This window comes from Sinohyriopsis cumingii, chromosome 17 (assembly GCF_028554795.1).
Source record: "Sinohyriopsis cumingii isolate HCF-2022 chromosome 17, ASM2855479v2, whole genome shotgun sequence".
NCBI lineage: Eukaryota > Metazoa > Mollusca > Bivalvia > Unionida > Unionidae > Sinohyriopsis > Sinohyriopsis cumingii.
Window position 1 is genome coordinate 67466657 of NC_142977.1, and position 26330 is coordinate 67492986.

At 38.1% G+C, this 26330-nt stretch overlaps 1 protein-coding gene across 3 annotated transcripts in view; it reads right to left on the minus strand.

Moving 5' to 3' along the window:
* The window catches only part of LOC149779153 (scavenger receptor cysteine-rich domain-containing protein DMBT1-like), a 50296-nt gene extending 24330 nt beyond the window's left edge, over positions 1-25966 (minus strand). The window contains exons 1-3 of one of the 3 annotated variants that reach the window (XM_089939714.1): positions 25911-25966; positions 14337-14490; positions 11638-11873 (exon numbers count right to left, since the gene is read on the minus strand). In XM_089939714.1, coding sequence (XP_089795840.1) covers positions 11638-11873; positions 14337-14353 — 253 coding nt within the window. In that variant the 5' untranslated portion in view covers positions 14354-14490; positions 25911-25966. Of the gene's footprint in view, positions 1-11637; positions 11874-14336; positions 14491-25628; positions 25878-25910 lie in introns of those variants that run through there. The other 2 variants (XM_089939716.1, XM_089939713.1) reach the window with 2 other exon arrangements.
* Positions 25967-26330: the final 364 nt, after the last annotated feature.

The window sequence follows — 26330 nt, forward strand, 5'->3', positions numbered from 1 at the left end:
AAATTTCCAAAAATACTGGAAGCATGAAGAAAAACATCACCATTAGCACATCTTCTTAGAAATAATAATGATGCGTACGGTGGCCGCAGACATATTTAACCAGGAATTGTAAATATAACTTTAACGATCGCAATCTCGTTTGTGATGCAAATGATGGCAGCTATCAAAAAGATCTTGAAAAATCTAGTCAAGCTCAACAAAAACATATTTTATATACATTTACACCTCAAGTACCTCCTGGATATTTAAACGTACTAGAGCCTATTAATCCGGTTTATCTACGATGTCATAATAATTTATTGTCGAGAATACATTTCAAACTTACTGACCAGAGTGGATACTTAATTGTTTGAGGAATTGAAAATTAGAATATTATTCTCTGCGTAAAATCATAGCTTTAGATTTTTGAAGATTTTTCACCTCAATGTGAAATCGGATATATTTTGTTCTGATAACAAAATTATTTTTTTTGTATCTATTTTGATAAACATGTCGAAGAAAATCTGTCAGATTTCTTAATTCTTGAGGGTAAAAACCCCAGCGATTCTCTAATTGGTTTTGACTATCTTTTGATAAATTATTATTTTGTACTCGAAACACAGTCAAAAACTAAAACAAAACACACGAAAAACATCGTTTTATGTGTGTTATAAAAGACTTTTAAAGAAATAGTCAAAACCCATTAAAGAATTGATGAGGTTTTCACCCTCGAACAAAAACAAATTTGACGGATTTTCCTTGACAAAATCAACTAAAATGAGTGAAAAATAATTTTTTTAAAACTAAAATTAGTGAAAAAATACGAAATTTTAACAAAATTCAGAAAAATTAAAATATTTCAGGAAAAAAAAATCATTATATAAAATATTGTCCGTAGCTGATGATAAAAGAACAATATCTTTACGTGGAGAATCTCTGACTATAAATTTATATGTAAGATCTTAACGATTTTTGATCATGCATAGTGTTTTACAATTAATTATTTAATCAAGAGGTGTTATATAATGTACGAAAACGTGACAGTTTTCATACCCGACAAAGACGTACTTGAAAACGCCATCAGAACAATAATGACACCGACCACAGTCAATACAGGACAATTTAGTGTTAATATAATTATTGACGAATACGGAAATCAAAATTGTTTATTGACACAGGAACAATTAAATGAACTGCAGCGAGAACATATTATAATGATTGAATACGATAGAGATCAGACTATGAATTATGCACATTCTTGTATTGAATTAGATGAAATTAAAAATAGTCGTCTAATTCTTCGGATTGATGGGTATATTACCATAAAACATGTACAAGTCAAGTTTTAAAAAAATATTTTTAAAAAATCAGAGGATAATTAACCACGACAATGCCGTAACTTTCATTTTCATCAGTGACTCTGTTAATAATAGTTTCATTTTCAAAATCCCCTTTGCTATTTTCACTTTCGCCACTTCTTTCAAAATCTTTACTATTTTCATATTTCACGATCTGATAAACTTTTGTAACTGCCTCTCACGTGTGTTAATAATTTTCTTCGCTTCGTATTCGTGAGCTACCGGTAATTCTGATATAATTTTTCAATCACGCTTGAGAGAGATAGGAATATTTTAACTTCCGTGTCTTTTGCAGTTGCCAAAGATTGGAACATAGCTTCTTGAATAATATTTATGAATCTGTACTCTGTTGGCCGTGTATATCTATCTTAAAATTTACGCGCTTGCAGTGATTCAAAATCACAAATATTTTTACTGGATGAATTTTATGGCTTTAAAAACACCAATTGCAGAAATAACATAATTGCCATTTTTGTAATTCATTATATAGTATATATATTTAAATTATATTCCTCAACCAAGACGAAGTAATACAATTGTGTAATATACATGTGCAAACACAACCTCTAAATTACTAATAAATATTTCACTTACGTTTATTTACTTCCAGTGCATTTCGAGACTGAGAGAGACACACAGTGTGTCTGGCTGTATTTGTTTAGTCAAATAAGCCCAGGCAAGTGTTCTAGAAAATACGTTGGAAACTTCCGTCATTTCTAAAGCACTTCCGTGAGTGAATGTTCTGGAAGATCACGTGGGTGAATTATTCTGGAATCATGGGTTTATTTGACTATAACATACGGCCAGACTCATTCTGTGTCTCTCAGTCTGGAAGTACATCGAAAGGGAATAATTGTAAGTTAAATATTTTCTTGAATTATGTTGTGTTAATTATCACACAGATGGTTAAATTATTATATATAATTAGTTACGATGATACATACATACATACATACATATATATATATATATATATATATATATATATATATATATATATATATATATATATATATATATATATATATATATATATATATATATATATATATATATATATATGAATGAATTAGCCGTATAAATATTACGTAGTAACAAGCAAAGTAGCTACTGAATTTATTTTACCGGAGAGAGCTTTAGCTTGACAAAATTATCTTCCTTCAACAATAATGAAAAGTTATCTTTATTATATTTCTTTGAGAAAGCAGATCTGGTAATATTATTTGCGACAGAATGTATAGAAGACCTGCAAATATCGAACTATTTTCCGGCTGCGTTTACTAATTGAAATGTCATTCCTTCACCATTTTTCTGCATTTAAAGACCTAACAGGTCACGCAATGTTTGAATGTTTGCCAGCTTTGTGTAACAGCTCGCAAATTATCTAAAGAGTTATTGACTTTTTCTCCATCAATGTGATCTATCAAAAGACCCTCTTCGAGTATCCCCCAAAACACTCGCAGACAAACCTGTGACTAAATAATGTTTATTCCCCTTAGTATCGATCATGAGATAACCAGTATTAGTGACATTACCAACAATTATGTTTGTCGACACTGCCTGATCATACCATCACGAGATGCCTCGTTATCCATAATGATAGGATGTCTCACAAATTATTTTTGCTCCATTTATATATAATATCATTTGTTTAAATGAATATTTGTCTAAATTATTCTTTTAAAAATATAGCCATATAGTCGTCAGAGTTTCTTTAACTTTGAAATTAATTATCGGTATTATTTGTATCATAATATCTTTTGAGCTCTCTGTATTTTTACCACCACATTGCACACATAACTGAGTTTTTCTTTTAACTCCAACACTGCACGTTAGACACGGTTTTGCTCCAAACTCAATCTCCGTACACTTTGTAAATGATATCCGCAGAATTCACTTATACAAGCTTTTTCACAAGGGGTTATAGAGCCTATTATCAGCCATTGGCGACTCGGTCTCGAAAGACCATGCGAATAGCGCCCTTGGGGTGTTGCCTGTCTCTGTTGGCAACGTCTGCTGTGGCTGTGCAGGCCTATACGTGAGTGACAGTCCCTACTGCAGTTGGTGCAGACATACTGGGAAGTCTGCATTACTGTGGTTGCTGTTGCGTTCTTCTTTCTCTTACGTTTCTCTGCCACCAACTGGCCTCTCCTCGCATCAGCGACTGATATGCCATTGTTTACCATCAGTCTCCAGGTCCCTCGGTCCTCAGCCAGCTCTTCCCAGCCATCGGGAGAAATGTTGCATGCCTTCATGTCCCTCTTGCACACATCTTTGAAACGGAGTGAGGGGCGTCCGACTCTTCTCATGCCAGTGGCCAGCTGTCCATATAAGATGTCCTTTGGCAGCCTTCCATCCTCCATGCGTCGGACATGACCCAGCCATCGAAGGCGGCGTTTAATTAGCAGGGAGTACATGCTGAGGGTACTTGCACGCTGCAGGATCTCGCTGTGTGGAACACGGTCTTGCCAGCTGATTTTCAGGATGCGTTTTAGGCACCGTATATGGAAGGAGTTGAGCCGGCGTTCTTGACTCATGTAGGTACTCCACGTCTCACTTCCATATAGAAGGGTGCTGAGAACGCAGGCCTGGTAGACTCGGACCTTGGTGTGCTCTGTCAGCGCGTTGTTTTCCCAAACCCTCTTTGTTAATCGAGCCATGATGGTGTTTGCCTTTCCAAGCCTTCTGTCCAGCTCCATATCAATCGAGAGAGTGTTGCTGATGGTTGACCCTAGGTAGGTAAAGTTGTTGACTGCTTCCAGGGTGACACCGTTGATTTTGATTGAAGGGGCAATGGTGGTATCTTGCACGCTGACATTTGTTTTTTCCAAGCTGATTGTGAGACCAAAGTGCGTGCAGGCAACAGCAAAACGGTCTCCCAGTCTCTGGAGGGCTTCCTCGGTGTGGGCCACAAGAGCTGCGTCATCTGCAAAAAGCATCTCCCTGATGAGCACAGCTCTCACTTTGGTCTTTGAGCGCAGTCGTGCCAGGTTGAACAGGCTCCCATCAGACCTGGCGTGTAGATATATGCCATCCGTGGACGTGTCGAAGGCGTAGGACAGGAGCAGGGAGAAGAAGATCCCAAAAAGTGTTGGTGCCAGCACGCAGCCCTGCTTCACACCACTGTTAATTGGGAAGGAAGCTGAGGATGATCCATCATACAGGACTGTTCCCTTCATATCTGCATGGAAAGAGATTATCATGCTGAGGAGTTTTGGGGGGCAACCGATCTTACTCAGAAGTTCAAAAAGGCCCTTCCTGCTGACCAAGTCAAAGGCCTTGGTGAGGTCGATGAACATCATGTAGAGTGGTTGACCTTGCTCTCTGCTCTTCTCTTGGGGTTGTCGTAGGGAGAAGATCATGTCTGTCGTCGACCTGCCTGCTCTGAAGCCGCACTGTGATTCCGGGTACACACGGTCTGCCAGCAACTGCAGCCTGTTGAGTATGATGCGGGCGTACACTTTACCAACAATACTCAAGAGCGAGATCCCTCTGTAATTATTACAGTCACTGCGGTCGCCCTTGTTTTTGTAAAGGGTCACAATTGTGGCATCACGCATGTCTTGGGGGACTACTCCTTCCTCCCAGCAGCAGCAAAGTAGCTCGTGCAGTGGTTTAATCAATGCTGGTTTTCCACGTTTGATAGCTTCGGGCGGGATGCTGTCACTACCTGGTGCTTTGTCGTTTGGAAGGCAGTCGATTGCTTTGCTGAGCTCCTCTAAGGTTGGCACTTTGTCGAGCTCTTCCATGGTGGGCAGATTCTTTATGCTGCTGAGGGCAGCATCAGTGACTGACGTTTCTCTGGAGTATAGTTCTGAGTAGTGCTCCACCCATCTGGCCATCTGTTGCCCACGGTCTGTGATCTTCTCTCCCGTCAGGGATTTCAGGGGAGCGACCCCTTTCACTGTAGGGCCTAGAGCCTTCTTGATGCCACTGTACATGCCTTGGATGTGTCCGGACTCGGCACTGCGCTGGATCCCTTCACACAGTTGTTGCCAGTACTCGTTCGCACACTGTCTAGCAATGCGTTGGGTGTTACTTCGGGCACTTCTGAGAGCAGCAAGCGTCCGTTCATTAGGGCATTTTTTGTAAGCTATGAAGGCTTTTCGTTTCTCCTTGATTTGTGGTTCCATCCTTGATAGGTGTGCATTGAACCAGTCCTGGCTGGGTCGTTCCTTCTTGCCAAACGTTGACATAGCTGTACTATAGATGGCATCCTTCATGGCGTTCCACTTGGCTGTAGCGTCATACTCAGGCAGGTCCTGGAGAGCCTTGTTCAGGGCAGACACATACTCCTCCACCTTGGCAGGGACTGACATCTGTGCAGTGTTTATGCGAGGACATCCTTTTGGTTTTGTGCGGTGTAGCACGTGTGGCTGTAGTCGCACTCTGCTGCTCACAAGGGCATGGTCGGAGTCACAGTCTGCACTGTGGTAGGTTCTGGTGGAGAGGACGCTGTTAAGGGCAGAGCGCCTGGTGATGACCAAGTCGAGTTGGTGCCAGTGATGAGATCTGGGGTGTTTCCATGACACTTTGTGTTGTGGCTTACACTTGAAGAAGGTGTTTGTGATGCACAGGCCATGGTAGGTGCATAGCTCCAGCAGTCTCTGGCCGTTTTCATTGGTCTTTCCAGTGCCATGATATCCGAGGCAGGTAGGCCAGGACTCATGGTCCGCACCTACTCTAGCATTAAAGTCGCCGAGGAGGAATAGTGGTTCATTTTTGGGGCATCCTTTGATCTGTTCGTCCAGCTGCTCATAGAACTGATCCTTCACGTCTTCTGATGACGTGAGGGTTGGGGCGTAGACACTGATGATGTTGACAGGACCTGAAGTAGTGGTGAGGCGGATGGACAAGAGACGCTCAGTGCCCCTTGTTGGAGGTTCAACCGAGGCCAGGAGATTGTTTTTGATGGCAAAGCCCACTCCGTGCTGACGGGGCTCCTCAGGTTCTCGACCCTTCCAGAAGAAGGTGTAGTTTTCCTCTCTGAGGGAGCCACTAGAGGCGAGCCTGGTTTCCTGGAGGGCAGCTATGCTGATATTTAGTCTGGTGAGTTCTCTATCGATGATGGCCGTCTTTCTGGTGTCGTCCACTTCTCTGAGGTCGTCGGAGATGCCTGTACACATGGTGCGCACATTCCAGCTTGCAAATCGAAGAGCTGGAGTCTTCTTTATTGGTTTCTTGTTTCTTTTGTCTGGCGTGGAATTACCGTCTGCTTGTCATGCTGAACAACACACTGAGCTCCAGACACCCACTGGAGCAGGCAGACGATGGCGGGTCAACACCTTATTGACCGGGGGCTGCCCGGCTTGAGGCGGGCGATAGTTGGCCAGTGGGACACGATGATCCCTCCCACCGTCAAAGCTGACCCGTGGCGCCCCTTCCCTACGCCAATCGGGTGGGACTTATAACCCGTAAACTGTCAGCTTCCGTGTTGTTTCCTCACTCAGTAGCGAGACTGGAGTGTCCTCTCCAGGGCGCAAGCCTGGGCGTGGAATATGGAGATCCTGGGCTGCCCAGACGTCAGGATCCCCCTCTCGTCCTTGCTGGTGGGGTCCAAAGGAATGCTGAGCATGACATTTGGCACCAGTTTGGATGCAGGAGCTGCCGGAAGGAGGTCGTAGTCGACACCCAGCCGCCTTAGGGGCTCCACTCCTGATTTTCTGTCTGGGTTTACTCCCGTAGCCTTTCCTTCTCCCGAAGATATCCACAAGGCAGTGGAGCCATAATCCAATGGATGGGACTTGGTTGGTTTTGAATCAGAGTTTCCTTCTCCTAGATGAACTGCCTGACAAGGCTAACGAGCTTCATCTGCCCGGGTTTGGGGTCAGAGTTTCCCTTCTCTTAGACTGGTTGCCTGCCAAGGCTAATGAGCCCAGTCTGCCCACCCAGTTATACCGCCGGGTACTCGGTCGCGCCACACAGCAGGCTCTGTTAAAACAGGGGGCACCGCGTGAAGGTGCTGCTGTGGACACAATAGTGTAGGAGAGGCCATATGCAAGTAACCTCCTGCCCCGCAGAGCGAGACAGTGGTCCTGCGGCGATCACTACACCTGGGAAGGAGAGGCTATGAGAGACGCTTCACTTTCCTTTGGCAAGCGGGACGTCAGGCCCAGGCCACGCACCCCCCAATGTGTGTGTGTGTGTGTGTATGTATGTATGTATGTATATACTTGTCGAATTGAATTAGACTAAAATTAAGCCTTCTAAAAATGAATTTATTCTTGAATGAATATCCCCTGACTTACCGATGCGATCTCTGATTGTGCCGACGAATAAAAGTTTGATTAATGCTATTCATGACGCCATGAAAGAATTTAACAAAGATGGTACATCTCGTGTGTGGTCGACGTTCAAAATCTTACGAAACACCGAAGGTTTCGACAAACTCGTCGTTATTACAATGAACGACAAAAACCAGAGGCAACGATTATAAATTATCTCGACGATCAAAGATATTTTTTTAGAGCAAAGTTTATTGTATTAGCACAAACAAACAATACTTTGATTATCAGTGACAAAAATGACCCTGTCCTTCATAATGAAAAACATTTACCGTATTAAGTAAAACTTCCAAGCCAGGAATGTTGACTGGTAATGAAAAACCGTATTATGATAAACCAAGTGTCAATAATCTAAATAATTTTCAAATATAAATTGTGTAGCCGAACGAGTAACTAAACATTTTACAAACGTGATACATGGAAATGGTTTAACGGATAAAAGACGTAAAATAATAAACGACTGGGTAGCAATAGATAAGGATACCGAAACATCTGTCAAAGCTAGGAAAGAAGATAAAATTACCGATAATAGTAAGAACAATAACCGAAGAGATTTTGTACGAATCAAAGTATAAATCGAAAGGAGCTTCGATTGAAATTATTGCGTGGACTAATGCAGTAATAATATTTCCACGAAATCGAACTGTTAAATTTTACCAAGGAGATATATCTGATTTTATCAACGAAATAAGTAAAAGTGATCCTGTATCAGTGAAGCTGTTTCAAAGTTTCGATAATGGAAATTTCGATAATGGAAATTTTGTACAGTGTAATGGAGATATCTATCGTACAGAATATGTCCATGAAGAAATGAAACATCTTGCACTGTAATATAACCATAACGATGCTGAACAATGACTGACTAATTGTTTTACCGTTCCTCCAGTTACTGTTCATTTCGCTAGAGAGAAAAGTTGGTGGAAACCTACACGATTGGATTTTCTTGAATGCAGTTGTGTCGAATACGGACAGGGTGGATTATGGAATACTAAATACGATTATAAAAATGTTATTTCGGTTGATATGGTTTCATTTTATCTGTGAAGTCTTCTAGGAATCGGAGAGGGTTCTAAATATTTTAAGCGATCTGGACATCCCACGCACAAGATGACCAGAGTACTGATAAATTGACCATTACCGAATTTGCTTGGATCGTGTCATTTAAGTATGCTGAAAATATTCATCCAATCTGTTATATCTGGTTTGGGAAATATTTTTAGGAAACAATGTGGGCATCAGCAGTATTAATACGGTATATGCTCGACGTAAAAATACTATTATTGTCAACAGTAAGTGAAGCAATTATATAATATCGTCCGCAGTAAGAAGTTTGCTTACCACAACAAAAGAAATAGTCTGATGATGATTTTGAGAATAAAATCGCAAAAGATCTTGGCAGAAAAATAATCGGTAAATGTACCCAAGGAGGATCATATAATCCTAAACGACATTGCACAAGATTGATTATAGACTTTGCTGAACTATATTTTATAATTGCTGATACAACGCAACAAAACACGTTGACAAAACATACTGCTGTAATAATGTGTGGCCATCATGGTCAACCACCGCCTTTTATTGGATTGCCTCCACATGAATGGCTGAGGATTTTGTAGATCATTATGAAGAAATAACTGATGATCATAGAGTATATGATCCAAGGTTAAGAGAGTTTAGGAAATTAATCAGACTAAAACGCAATTATTACTTAGTTTCATAATGAGATGGCTCAAATGGGATAAGTTATATTTAATGACTCCGTCAGTTGATGATCAGAGATGTTACGAAGTACTTAAAGATTCTAATGAAAACGCAAAGTTATTAAATGAAGATGGCGATTATATTACTAATTTTATTACAGATAATAAAAATGCACCGTCTGTAGATAAATTAGACGGATTTATGAATAATTTAGTTGATTATCATTATATAATGTTACATAAACAAACAAATCCAACAAGAATATTTTCTCGAGGTAGGCATAAAAATACAGATATTGTCTATGTTACGCAGAGATATACACAAATAATTAAAGTGATCAGAGATAACTGTAATATTTTAGTTGTGTTTAATGGAGTCGATACATATACTCTATGAAATATTCATCAGACTTGGTGTAGTGGGGATATGGACATAATTAGGTTCAAAAACGTCTTTCTAAAAGCGCAATCTACTCCACACTGATTTATAACAATATATTTACTCGATCCCAGAACAAGATATCGTGTAGGTCTTGATAAGATATTTGATTGATATAATAATGATTTAACTATAGCAGCAGGGCGGATACGACCTCAGTGAAACGTCCGGTGGGTAAGCAAAACACTCATACCTTTTAAAAAACACTAACGACAAAAATAAAGTAACAAAATAAACTAACACAATTAGAGAAACTCTCAGTTAGAGGCTTCTGTTTGGCGTTTTTGACCTTATTTTTTTCGTTTTCGTAGGAAGCTTTATTTTTCAAAATTGATATTTCAGCAAAAATGTCTGTTCACCCACTCTGCTGCTTTTGCATTACATAACACATTCATGCACGAATAAAAAAAACACTGATTGGATAAAAACAATTATATTGATGTCGATGTCAAATCCGAACTTCCGTTTTGCAAATCAAGATTGAAACTGACATCCGCCAGAAGATATATTTAGTTGGACTGTAAATACATTTTATTAGTAAAGCATAAAATATCGTGTTTGTACAAAATACAAAACCGCATTCGTGTTTTCTTGCTTGCTGGAGTAATGACTTTGTTCGATCTGACCTATGCGAACACGTTATGACCTGACGACATCGATGTACCTCTGCGCAATACCAAACAATTTCTTCGGTCGAATCGGAACCAGATGAGTATGTACTTTGTGTCTTATTCACCGCATGCTGCATGTAAACAGAATAATACCAAATTCAGAAGGAACCGATAAAATGCCGTTCTTTGAAGCGGATTAATTGTAACTGAAACATAAATATAGCCGATAAAATTAAAATAGACTAGCCACCCAACTGAAGTTGATGCTACCATTAATAGGTGTAGAGAGGTGCATTTCTGATGTGAAATCATTGATGACTTGTAACAAGCTGCAGATGAATGATGGTAAAACTGAGGCCATTCTTATCACAACACAAAGACTTTCTCATTCACATCCTTTACCTCAAACAATAAATATCAGAAACACAAACATTAAATTCACACAATCAGTACGAAACCTAGGTGTTACTCTGGACAGTACTCTCACATTGCACCAACATGTCATGAACATATGCAAGGCTGCATATCTTGAGCTGAGACGCATCAGCCCAATTAGCAAATATCTTTCAGCTGATGTCACTAAAACACTTGTGTGTTCATTAGTACTTTCAAGACTGGACTATTGTAATTCAATTCTGTCTGGTTCATCTCAATATCTGCTCCAGAAACTTCAAAAAGTTAAAAACACAGCTGCTCGGATCATACTTAGAGTACCACGATCAGAGCAAACCTCCCCGCTGCTCTGTACCCTACACTGGCTATCCATTCGATCCAGAATCAAACACAAAGTTTTTTCTCTGTGCTACGTTTCACTGTCGGACTCTAGTCGAACATACCTATCCGACCTCACCCATGTGTACACACCAGCAACATACTTACGCTCCTCTTCTGACAATCGTATACTCATTTTTCCCACTACGAAAACAAAGTCATATGGACAGCGTTCTTTTCCATACCAGGGCCCAGCAACGTGGAATGAATTGCCCACTGAACTTAGACACAAAGACAGTGATCACATTCAAGAGTGCTCTCAAAACTCACTTATTTTGACTGCAAGAGCAAACTTAAAGACCTAATAATGTTTCCTACCTTAAATAGTCTGAGCATATTTTTTAATGTTTTCTAATTTCATGGTGTTTTTTTGTAATCATATCATTATATGTTTTTTATCTTATAGGTCTTGTCTAATGTTGTAAAGTGCTTAGAGTTTCTAAAGATTAGGCGCTTTAAAAAGTCCTCATTATTATTATTATTATTATCACTTACAGTTAGATGGCTGAATTGTGATATGTGGTTGTGTCGTAGAGGCTGGTATCGGATTTTCTGTGAGTATGTTACAGCGAACTCCCACATCTTCTTCATGAGTACAGTCGTTGTTTCCCCAATTGCTAAACAGGCAGTCAATAAGTTTTCTTTCCATTCCTAAGCACGTGACGTCATCCATCCAGATCTGCCCAGTTCCGATACCAAACACGGAACTGTTCATAACTACCCCACCATTGCTATCGTATATAAATAAATAAATAAATAAATAAATAAATAAAAAAATGAATAAAAAAAACTAAATGACATTTGAAAAGTATTGGAGTGGACAATATTTTTTCTGCAGGAAACATGAACAGCAATTAAAAACCTTGACTTCCAAATGGAAAAATAGGTTCTAATGTTGCTATTTAAATCATTGTACCTTTTACAACAAAGAATAATACTTTTATATCTTCATAAGTAATATACAATTGTAAAATTTAGGTAAAAGAAAACTTCACGGATGTTATATAATTGCGTTTATGTCGAATTCTAGTGAAACTAAAAAATTAAGGAGACCAGTGCAGAAAACTTCTGTATACGTACACCATAGAGTCATTTTTAACACAATAAAATCCATTAAAAAACGCCAGCACTACTTTCCAGTCCCGTATCTTAATAACAAAAATAACAAATAATAATGCGCAATATGACGTCTTTGATGAAATATAACTAAACAAGAATATTTTAAAGAAAACCTAGCTTCATCAACACAATTTCATGCCTCCAATTTTAGCGAAAAAAATCTGAGACTGAATATTTTTGTCACGTAGACCGTACTTAATTTAAAAACAAGAAAATACAATTCCAATTTTTTTTTCTAGTGTAGAGTGATCTGACAATGTTCGCTTCTATTTATACTTTCTGAAGTAAACGTTTTCTGTTGAGTAAAGGGCAGATTCTCTTAAACTATTGTTCAATCTAGAGTAAATGAAAACAATCATTTAACGCCATAACAATAAATATTCCCAGGGCCATATCAGTGAGACTGTTCTGTGGTTTCCGGCACTCGCGCCCTCCCCTTGGCAAAAAATAACATACCGCTACTTTTCGCTTGAAATGTGTCAATCGTGTTATTCTTGGTCATGCTTATTGGGTATTCGAGGCAAGTCGGGGCCATTATGAAATTGCGGAGCACACACACACACACATGCACACACCTACACCTGACCTGATCCTTCCTTGATTTCAGCAAATAATGTATTTATTCAGTGCATACACACACAAAAATATGATCATCATAGCTGTCACTGTTAAAACAGCAATAAGGTCATCCTGTGATTGACGTTGGCATGTGCTGAGGGGGGCGGATCTTTTCATACTAGTTAAGAATTTTTAATAATTATTTATATACTTTTATGTTTCATGTTTAAATGATGATAGACAATGGGATAAACTATGGACTGAGATTTGCCAAGCCATTCTAACGAACTTTTTATATGCAGTGGCATACAAAAAAAAATAATCACATCACATTATGGCATTGAAGTGCTTTTCAGCAGTTTAAATATGACAAGTATTACCTAGCATAGTTGCTGTCTTATACGTGACTCAGGTCTTTGGCAGGTTGGTTTATATTTTCTGTTATCAGAAATCATCTAGGCGCCTTCTATAGTGATAATCAATGGGAGGTAACTTATGATATAAAATGTTTCTTGTACGTTGAGTTATTTCCCTTAGTACAAAAAGCCGACTTGTCAATCTTGAGATTCATTATTTGAAGGAAAGAGAAGAAACTTGACAAGAAACAGAACCCTATCAACGCTTGATAACTGAGATTTTAATTTAGAAACAACTTCAGATTTTGTTTCTCGAAAATCTGCAAAAGAACGTAACGTACAGAAATCTGTCAATATTTCAAATGATAGCTACAATATTATATCGTCGATGCGGGCTGCATAAATGTTAGAGCAACAGATGACCAGGAGTTATCTGATAAATAATTGGGTAAAATTTGACAATTTCGTTATCATAGTTCATTTTTTAATGTTGTTCAGCTATACGTACTGTTTATAACTATTGATAGTTTTTACATACGGGCAACAACAGGCTTGACGCCCGTATCCGGTAGGTGTAAACATTTGGTTTCTCAGTTCTTGTCCTTAATCCTGCCATGCACGAGTCTAACAAATGATCTAGGAAAATCTTGGAAATACATCTCAACATGTTAATCGTTATAAATATTTAGTTTTAAAACAAAAATAGCGTACCAGAAGGATTTGTTTCGCTATCAAAGACAAAGGTCTAAAAGGATAAAAGCAGAGTAAATCACCTACAAGAATGAGTCCGATAAAGATGTTAATAGGCTGAATGCCAGTGGCGACGTCAGTTCGAAATTATCAACATTAGTTTTATTCCAATAAACATCGGTATGCCAGTTATGCTATTTATTAAATCTTACGTTCACCAGTACATATTGGGAACTTGCAGTTTCTTTACCAATCAGTGTGTTGTGGCAGGAATAAGCATATATGTATCGGAGCATAAGCAGATAAAACCAGATGCAGTATGGCATCCTTATAAGCGCGGATTTTGACGACCATACAGCTTGTGGCTCCTCGCAGTGCCTTTGTTGCTGCTTGAGTCATAGTTCCATGAGCCCACCTGGTCACAACGCTACTGTTACTAGTTGGACTTACAAACAAGAAACATCATCTTACTTATATCCAAGCTGCATGCAGAGAACTTTGGCATCAACTTCGCCAAAAGCATCGTCACAGACTGTACCCCATTCTTTTGCGTGGTATACTTCTATCCGGCCCTGATTAGTAAACGATCCTATCCCGCTCAATCGGATATCCCCCTCCTGCTGACCTGTAAGCAGATTTTTAGCATACAAATCCGATACATGTTAGTGGTAAAGTGGGATGATATAGGGTCTATGGAAATACTAGTGAAAACGGTGTCGCGGCACTATGGAGTCTATGGGATTTTAGCATGGGTGGGTCTGTATAGGGTCAAGGGTAATTTAACATAAGGAATGGATTGGATCTGTATAGGATCTGTATATGGTCAATAGGATTGGAATAAGTGTGACGTCACGGCACTGAACACGGACAACAATATTACAACAATGTTGCAAGTGGCTGACCTCAATCGGGACCAAAGAGCGTTAACGAAACATAGAACGCTTGGTGGGAACGGTACTGGCGGGACATAAACATACAAAACACATACATCATAAACATACAGGTATAGATTGATGAACATCAATCTATCACACAAACAACTATACAACCGACTAAAACAATTTGTTTAAGGCAAGAAAGCAAATCTTTTGTAGGCATATTAGTGGCTCCGAAAAGGGCCTTTGTGTATTTTTGTTAACATCATTCCGTTAACAGAGAGGGCATCTCGTACATCTTCCTCTCTTCCTCAAACTTCTTTTGACATCTAAACAGTAAAAAAGGACTCTCTTCAAACAACCTTGTTTCTCCACATAGGTTGTGGATAATTGTCCATGATGATTTCACATATATCGGTAAGTCCGTACGGAACAGCATTGACGATACGAGGGCTAGATGTTACTACTTTTGTCCACATCGTGAAAGAAGAGGAGATCATTACCGAGGTGTGGAATTCTTTATCACCACACTCAAATACAATGGGAAGCCAAGGAAGACGATCGCTTGAGACTTTCCATTCATCGCCACAGTTTAAAGTACCCCGTTTGGATCGAATTTAGCAGCCCGCCCAGAACTGTCACCTTCCAAAGTCATCAACAAGATTCAATAGTTGCAACAATCCATCGACAAGTTTCACATCACCGACGGAAAAGGAACACTGTTCATGACACATGCCTCTCTCCCAGTAGGACCGGACAATGCAGTTAAAGTGTTTTGGTGAACGAACTTCGTAACATCAAGCGTAGCTTCGTTCAAATTAACAACGCTCAAGACCAGATGTGTTTAGCCCGTGCCATCGCGGTGGGACGAACGTATGCTGACAAAAACAACACGACAGAATAAAAAAGAGCCTGGGAGAACATTCGACAATCGGACCGAGCCGAGCAACGAAGTGAAGCAGAACTCCTGTTACAGCAAGCGGGGCTTACCAAAGACACACAATGAGGCATTCCAGAAATGTAAAAACTTCCAAGACGTACACCCTCAAGGAGCGCGTGGACCTTTGCTGTTTCGAGGCGACAATTTCAAAGAGGGAAAATGCATTCACGTTCATCATCACGGTGAACATTTCTATGCCTTTACCAGTATATCAGGGCTCCTGGGATACAGCTATTACTGCGACAAATGTGACTATGCATATAACAATCGAGAGCAACACAAGCATTTTGGATCGAACTGTGAGGGATGTTTGGTCTCTCAACCCTGTCTTGACGAAGGGCAACAACGAGTGCATTACCCTGCTTGTCAGTGCACTTTTGTCAGCCCTGTCTGATACCTACAACATTTGAAGACGCCAGGTTCACAGCAAAAGAGTGCTTGCTAACACCTGAGAATGTACCCTATTTGTAGACAATGCATACGTACCAATAATGCTAAGGCACATGTATATTCGGAAGAAAAAAAAACGATGTCACATTTGTCACCAAATCGTGGACTTGGAACACGAATGCTACATTCAAAAATACTATTCCAAACAAGAGGAAAAAGATGACCATGCGAAAAGGAATTTCATCATTTTCTATTTCGAATGCATGCAAGAGATTAACATTCACATTCCTAATTTTTGTGAGGGTCATCGAGCGTGCGAGAACTGCATCGAAGAGCCTATCTTTAGTCATTGCCCTCACTGTAGCAAGATTCCTGGAGGGCGTGACCGAACAAGATTTCCGATTTTGCCCAGTGGATCTTAAACCCCATCGACGAGACGTGGAGCCAAGAGGACATCGAACGTTAAGATGATTATCATCGCCATGTCACGGTGATGGCTCACAATTTGTAAGGATACTATACAGAACAAAGTACCAAACGTCCTAACGTTACTTTGAACGTAGCCGAAAACATTTTCATGCAAGTGGGACAAGTGTGGTTTAAAGATTCGATGAGTTATTTAGCCATGCCTTTGAGTCGAATGCCTAAAACGTTTGGAATGACAGAAATGTCCAAAGGCTATTTTCCGCTTTTTTTTTTTAATACCGAAGCCAACCAACACACCATTCTACCCCATTTGAATAAGGCTCACTAGTACGACCCAGACAACGTGCATAATGAACAACGAAAAGCTTTTTACGCTTGGTACCAGACTCACGTCTCGGACCCTTTCGACTTTCAGGAAAATATGTTAAAGTAGTGTCATTCCAACGCAGACATTTTACGGCGTTCGGTGGAAATATATATATATATATTGCTTCCCAATCTATTTAAACGAAATTGTCCTTGCTCTGAGTGAATAACGGATATATTTCACCTAGCTATCATACATACATACATACATACATACATACATACATACATACATGCATATATATATATATATATATATATATATATATATATATATATATATATATATATATATATATATATATATATATATAGACACATACATACATACATACACACACATACATACATACATACATACATACATACATACATACATACACACACACACACACACACACACATACATACATACATACATACATACATACATACATACATACATACATACATACAGGCTTGATATAATCCCACTGCAATATTTATTTTGAACATACACAATGATGTGTTAAGCTAGTGAGCTTTATTTCGCCAGGTAACTAGATCCAATAAGTCATTGAAATATTTTACTGTTTGCTGTAAAACAACGTGATTTGGTTCCATGCCACTACTTTATATTTCGCACAGGGTTAATTTGTTTTTTTTATTATAAATATTTAGCTTTGTTTAATAATTAGAAGAAGAAAAACAACATGGTTCTTTCATATTACTTCTGGACGTATAGATTACTGCATTTGTATGGGAAAATATGAACGAGTTTTTTCTAATGGAAATACTGCACTACCTTGGGAATACAGTATATCCATCCGACAAAAAGAGTTCATATTTTCCCATAAAAATGCAGTAATCGTTTTATTATATGCTCATTTTCTTATTCTACCTATTTCTTAATTATATTAACAAAATACACTACAAGAAACAAAGTAACTGAATGTATGCCATATTCCAAACTAAATACACAAGCGCAGATTCATCATTACACAACAACAACATTATTACTGCGTACATAACTCCGCCCAGATAAATTTGAACTTAGTCGCCATAACTTTCAAAAGATAATCACGTGTCTAGTTACAATTGAAATTCAGAGTCATATTGAGAATGAATGCGCATTGCAACAACTTTTCCATTTTATCTGGAATGAATAGATTTTGGTATATTTGTTTGATTTTGCGAAATTTTGTGATTATGGACTGGATCTATATGTGACAATTCCACATGAAATACATCGGATTGAAGAAGCGAAGGAGAAGCGTGTTGACATCTTTAGATTTGTTTCTTTTTCTGTCATTGAATGTTTGAAATAATGTGGGGAAAATATGAAGTCTTTCAATTGCAATTATCAAAAAAACGCCATGGAATTTAATGCTTATTTCATTCTGAGTACTATTATATTCAATATTAAAGTACAATTTCGAAATGTGTAATCAAGATAGAGAACCTATGACATGGCTGATGTAATTCGGATTCACAGAACTAAGAAATTACATTTTGAGGAAGTTCAGGATGTACAACTCTAAGGATATTTTTTGCCATTCTTATCACCAGCTAAAGAAGACAGTATATGCCTTGTCACTTGTATGTTAGTTGTAAGGACCCTTTCTTGCGTCTGTTGTATAGCTAGCCTAATTTCGAAACATTGTATCAAAAACGTTACAGCAGAATGTGCGAAAGCACCTGATATGTGGCAGTTAACGAAACATCTGCTTTACTTCATTCAGAAACAAATTTAAACAAGCACAAAGTAAAGCGTCTAATACGCGAGTGTACATGATTTGTTTACAAATTAAAAGTGATGGCGTCTGCCTCCATTGTTTTATTACAATAAAAAGTAGTTCTTTTATGCACGTGAATGACATATGTGTATTTGCACGCGAGTTCAGTATCGGTTAATATTGCACGATTCTGACAAGGCAAAGTTAACAGAGAAATAAATGAGCATATAATAATAAAGGGTTATGTTAGGGAGAACCTGAATATGGTAGTGTGAAATCTGTTTCATTTAGTATGATGAAATGGCCATCTATCTCAGTATGATTACTTCAGGTTTATAATGCGAATGGCCAGTTTTTGGAAACCCAAGCGGACCAAAACGTTTGAGATGATAACTAAAAGGGTGTAAATGGTCTGGTGTTCGTGAAATGTTGTCTGCATAAAGGCATATTAAGGTCCTTAAATCCCCAAACTAGTGTATGTGCAGGAAAATGTGTCATACCAGGGACAGGTGACAAAAGCATTTTTGAAGCATGTTTTAGACGGCTGCAGAATAAAGTTGACTTAAACGTGCTAAAGTTTCAGTTTTCACCGTAAAGACCGAAACACAAGCAGACGACATACTTGCCAGAAAATGTTTTTAAACTGTGGAGTTATATGTTATGGTATATGAGTTTGTATATTTATATTATTGGTGTCCTCAAACGTTCCGCTCCATCTTCGGTTTATTAGTGGTACAAGTCATACTGTTCGTGTAGGCGTTCAGTACCGACTATTTCAGTAATCGGTATCATTTTGTACAATTTGATTGCACGTACCTTTAAATGGTGATTATTCACTTTTTGTAGTCTTCTTGCATACATATTCTTTTTTAAGATCATTTTTTAAAAGCGCTAAGAAATTTATACGGTAAATATCAATGCTAAATTCAAATCCAATTAAATACTAAATGTTCTAAAATTTCAATATTAAAATAGTTTCACCAACGTTTATTCAGTAGTGACTGTTGAATGTCCTGCTGTTCCTAAAATGTTATCAAAAACTTCCAGGCGAAAATAATTGACTTTTAAAATGGTTGCCAGGTACTAGACAGGGTCAAGGAAAGATGACCTTGGACCTACCATAACATATAACAGAGTGATACAAAAAATTTCAACAGACGCTGCTTTCCTTTTCACTTCGCAGCACGCGATATTCAAACCAGTTTGTACTAAATCACTCCTTAGACTGACCTCGTTGAAATATGTTCCTGTAATTCCATGTAATTTAACATTGTTTTCGCTGTATTTACTTCTCAGGCCTTGTAAAGGAACATAGAAGTATGAGGATCCAAATAAAGAGAATAATTGTCACTTAAAAGTGTGTGTATCCAAATAAAGTGAATAATAACCCTTTAAAGGTATGTGTATCCAAATAAAGTGAGTAATGGCCATTTAAAGGTATGTGTATCGAAATTAAATGAATATTTACCATTTAAAGGCATCTGTATCCAAATAAAGTGAATAATTGCCATTTAAAGATATATGTATCCAAATAAAGTGAATAATTGCCATTTAAAGGTATGTTTATCCAAATAAAGTGAATATTTACTATTTAAAGGTATTTGTATCCAAATAAAGTGAATAATTTCTAGATAAAGGAATGTGTATCGAAATAAAGGTAATATTTTCCCTTTAAAATTATTTGTATCCAAATATATTTAATAATTGCCATTTCAGGTACATGTATCCACATCAAGTGAATAAATAGATTGGAAGGTATTTGTATCAAACTAAGCGGATAAGTGCCATTTAAAGGTATGTGTAATCAAATTTTAAACTACAACAATCAATTTTGAAGTAGTCAGTTATGAACGCCTACATGACCTGCATAACTTTATTATAGATGTTCATATTGGCAAATATGTGTACTCCAATGATCTTTGAAAGAATTATTGCCATTTATTGTGGCTTTTGTATGCAATGCACGGCATCATTTTGTGGACACCGCTACTCGTGCTAGTTTTTAGCGGATTGCCATGAAACCTAGCACATATGATGGTAACCAGCCGAAGATATGCATATAAACCAATTATTACATGCATGTAGACCAATTATTACATGCATGTAAACCAATTATTACATGCATCAGACCAATTATTACATGCATGTAAACCAATTACTACTTGCATGTAGACCAATTGCTACTTGCATGTAGACCAATTATTACATGCATGTAGACCAATTATGGTACTCACATTTTTCTAGAATACTGTAATTGTAAACCAGACACTCAATGGGGGATATGGACGGGATACGGGGCCTGGGAAAACATAATTCATCTAGCCTTTAAGGGGTTATTCATTGTCTAGACACCGTCAGATATGCTGAATCATGTTTGGGTGAGCAGAATGTTACCTTAAGCAATTTGCTACGCAGGAGGTGATCTGCATTTCATTTAAAACACACATCGAAGTCTCGCTGATAAAAATGAATGGTCTTGCCGTATTTCATTGTTCACGGGATTTGTATTTTTTTTAAAATGTGTAAACCTTGAGCCAGTATATCGTGCCCTGTAATTGTTAACCTCTTTTCTTTCTTTGCCAAAACGGAAAAGAGAAATTATTGAAGCGATAACTCAAAACAGCGAGATTTGAATTCACACAGTTTGTGTATGCAGTGTCGCAAGCTGCACTACATTTACGTAGGTAAACGTCACTGCCCTACCAACCTAATCTCACTAAAGGCAATCACTAATAACAACAACAACAATCTAATGATCTGTGGCGACTTCAACGCGCACAGTGAATTATGGGGAGGTAAAAAGAAAGATCAAAGAGGGAAAATGGTTGAAAAATGGATAACTGAGAAGAATCTGGTCATCTTAAATGACGGGTCGAACACTAGATTAAACCCTGAGGATGGCACTCTCTCAGCCATAGACCTAACCATCACTACCCCATTGGCTCAAATCACAAATTGGTGGGTGGATCAGGAAGATACGTTAGGAAGTGACCATTTTCCCATCACAATCAATATTCAAACAAAAACTCAACACATTCCAAACGAAACCCCACCTAAATGGAGGTAACAACAGGCAGACTGGGACCAATTCCAATTATTACTAGCTAGAGTAAATCCAGATAACTTAGAAAGCCCAAGTATTGACATGTATTATGATAACATAACAGACACAATTATAGAAGCAGCTAACCAATGCATACCAACGACAACTAATATCCAAAATAAAAACCCTGTACCATGGTGGACTAAACAGTGCACTATAGCACATAAAGACAAAAAAGGGCCTTAAATAAATATAAACGCACCAAAACTTCTATCTACTTCCAGCAATATAAAGATAAAGAAAAAGCACTAAAACAAACTATAAAAACTGCTAAAATTAATCTATGGCAAACCTTTTGCTCTAAACTGAGTCTAAAATCAAACTCAAAACAAATATGGGACAAGATAAAAGCCATAAAAGGGAAAGCAACTACCACAGCCCCAAAAATTAAAAATACCATAACAAATAAAGATAAGGCAGACCTCCTAGCGAAGCATTTTTCGAACATGAGTAGCAACAATAATCACACCAGAAACTTTCAAGAACACAAAAAACTAATGGAAGGAACCCAATCTCAAATGTTTCAAGACCAAGGAACAAAAGAATCTCACCTAAATAGCGACATCACAGTACATGAATGGAAGATAGCCCTACGATCCAAAAACGAAACATCCCCTAGTAAGGATCAGTTAGGTTACATTATCTACAAAAAACTACCTATCAATATAACAATAGCCATAATCAAACTCTTTAATAGGATATGGGATAAAGGCCAACTACCCACCAAATGGAAACAGGCCATAGTAATACCAATCCCCAAGCTAGGTAAAGATCCCAACAACATAAATTCGTACCGACCCATCTCCCTTACAAACAATATTTGCAAAATAATGGAGACAAAAATCGCAAATAGGTTAAAACACCACCTAGAAACCAATAACCTACTCTCCATAAATCAATGTGGCTTTCGGAACAAACGGTCCACCACTGACCAACTTCTCAGATTGGAAACAGACATCAAACTCGCTTTTAACGCACATAGGGAAACCGATCGCAACCTCACAGCGGTTTTTTTAGACCTAGAAAAAGCGTTCGACCTAGTATGGACCAATGGACTAATGGCCAAATTAAACCAATTTAGAATAACTGGACGCTTGTTCAACTGGATTGGCGATTTTCGCACAGGCCGGAAAATTACCACAAGAATAGGCAACACCCATTCGGAAGAATTTTCACTTGAAAATGGAACACCGCAAGGCAGTGTAATAAGTCCCTTACTATTTAACCAAATGGTAAACGACCTTGACCTCAATGCAGCCTCCGCAAAAATAAACTTGTCACAATTTGCAGATGATAGTGGCATATGAGGAATGGAAATCCTGCCAATAACACAGTAGTTAAAGAAATCCAGCAGAGCCTAGACAACATAGGGAGATGGGCGAACAAATGGGGTTTCAAAATATCTCATGAAAAAACTGTGGCAATCATATTCACCCCCAAACGAAATAACAACCTAGTCTATCCAAACTTCTATATACAAAATCAATTAATCAAATACGTAACAGTAGTAAAATTCCTAGGAACGTTCTTTGACAACCACCTCACATGGAAACAGCACATTGAACAACTCACCCAGAGTTGTAACAAAGTTCTCAATTTACTCAGGAACATCACAGGGAATGACTGGGGATCCAACCAGGAAATACTCCTCACGATATATAAAAGCCTAATTAGATCAAAACTGGATTACGGTTGCCAAGCATATAACTCGGCTAAGCAACCTGTACTACAAAAACTTGACACTATCCAGAGAAAAGCCTTACTATTATGCACAGGAACACTCCCGTCAACATCATTAGAAAAATTACAAACACTAACTGGAGAACTACCCTTAAAATTACGTAGGCAAGAACTGCTCCTCCGATACTCCATTCGATTAGATACCCGCCCAGACAACCATCCCACCAAAATAGCTATAAATAAGTGTAAAGTGGTCTTCAAACCCAAAATCATACCCATCACACCAAGTGGCAAAGTAATCCTTGAACTAAGAGAAAAGATATCTCTACTAAAAAAAACAGGTAACAAACAATACAGACCAGAACAAATCACCATGGTTACAAAAACCACCAAGGATTAACATTGAAACTACCAAATTAGGCAATAAAGAAGGACAAGAAAACTTACTAAAACCTGTACTGGTAAACGAAATCAACCAAAAATACTCGGACTATGTTAAAATATATACCGATGGATCAAAAACAAACAACCCACCAAGAACAGCAGCAGCAATAGTCATCCCTGAATTCAATATACAAACGGGATCCAGATTACCTGACTATTGCTCCATTTACACCACTGAATTCTGGGCTATACTTGAATCACTACAATGGATCAAAGACAACCAAATACCTAAAGCAGTCATTATAAGCGATTCCCTAAGCGTTATCAAATCGATCCAAAATCGCAATACACACTCTAGGGAACAATTCCTCGACAGAGCATGCCAATTACTCGACGATATCACCACAGCACATCAATTAGTCGAGCTCATGTGGATACCGTCGCACATTGGAATCTCTGGCAACGAAACAGCAGACAAAGTTGCAAAAACCAAACTCGGAGATCAAAACTCTATCAAGCTTAACTATAGCTCTACAGAAGCAATAAGCTTCGCACAAACATATATAGACCAAACATGGCAAGATTTTTGGAACTCCTCCACAAAAGGTAAAAAGCACCATGAAACCCAGAAAAACGTAGATAGGAACATACAGCTACCTAAGGGTACCTATTTAGAACAGAAAACCATAAACAGGATAATAACTGGAAAAACTAAGCTAGCAAGCAGTTTTGGAACGTTTATAGGACCCAAACCAGCAACCATTAACTGCTTTAACTGCCACACCACCGAAGATCTACACCACGTATTCAATATATGCCCAAAATATCAACCCGCTCGGAAAATATTTATCAAAAACCAAAAAGAGATTGGATCACCACACACATACCCAGAGTTACTTATGGACTCTAATAAAAATAAACAATCAGCATATAAAAATATAAATCAATTCATAGACTCAGCATGACTTAGGAACAAAATATAATTACTATCCTCACAAAACCAAAAGACCCAGTTACTAGCTAAATAAATTTAGAAGCCACCACATAAAAACCCATAACATATCATTCAATTTTATAAAAGTATTAATAAATAATTCACTTACGAAGCACCTATAAAAAACTAAGGAAACCGCAAAATCGGATGTCCTAGATGTCCTTAACGAACCGAGTAATCAGCTAGGATTCCGGTCCTAGATGTCCTTAACGAACCGTGTAATCGGCTAGGACTCCGGTCTCTTGCTAAATAAAGTATAAATAACATTCAATCTCTAAAAACATCAATTAATAAATAACTTAAAGAGGTAATATCTAAAAACTTATAAATAACATAACGTAGGAAACACACCCTAAACACCTCGACTAGTAATACCATAATAATCTTGAAAATCTCTCTTCATACATGATTTCTACTAAGAACCTCTATAAACAGCATAAAACATCCCCCCCTCCTTTTAGAAGATTTTGAAGGAAAAAAAAATCGAAAAAAATAAAAAATAAAAAAAAATTGCAAGAAACACCAGGCAAATACAACAAGAAACCAGCGATGTAAAGCAAGCAGGACCGTTCCCGAGCTCTCCTTCCCACTAATGACAGCCAACCATTCAACTGTAGGGACCTTTATGGACCCACAGATTGAGGCCAAACTATCAGGGTTCCTTGAATCCATAAAAGCCTGGGGGAGGTGGCACCATCCCCTTCCCCAGGAACAACTAGCAGGCTGCGGTGCAGTCAGAAAAAAGTGGCACATGCACAATTGTGCGTACGCCACTATAATTAAACTCAACAACAAAAAATGCACGAACCATATGACTTAGAAGTCCGACTAGTCTTGTTTAGTCGTTTCAGTAATTTATGCGATGAATTTACTTTGCCAAAAATACTTACTCAGAACACACGATCCAAAGGAGATAATAAAGCAGAAGGCGAGCTTACATCTCATGTCTCATGTGTATCGAATTCACTTTCGTCACAACGATTAACGCAAGAAAGCAATTTACTTTCTTCATTACCTGCTAAACGTTATTCAGAGTTTTGCATATATTTGTAGATATACATGTCATGATGTAACGGTAACTGGAAATTTCTAATATAGCTACAAACATATGCCACATCGCTCGTCCCTTTCCGTACAACAAATGATGGTCACATGACGATCAGTCTTAGTACCTGCTGTTTCAATGTTTTCTTCAAACGTCAAGACGTGACGTCATCGGTGTATGACGTCAAAATAACAATAGTGATCAAATATCACATTACGATAGGCCTCGCAATTACTAGTCACGTTCAACCAAGCTTTTGTTTTGACGTTTGAGTTGAATCTCACAGAGGCACAATTATTTAACTTATCTGAGGCCAATATGTAAAGATTTTAAATGAGAATTGAAGAGAAAAAAATGGTGCCATGGCCATGTAGCTCAGGATGCACAGATAGTCGGTCAAACACTTTATACTATGTTATGCTATCGGAACATAACATTCAAAAACTATATATTTTTACGTTTTATGTGATATTGTACATGTCGTTCGTGATATGCATGACACCACACAATAATGTTTACATCTATGGGTATGTAACTGCGCATGCGT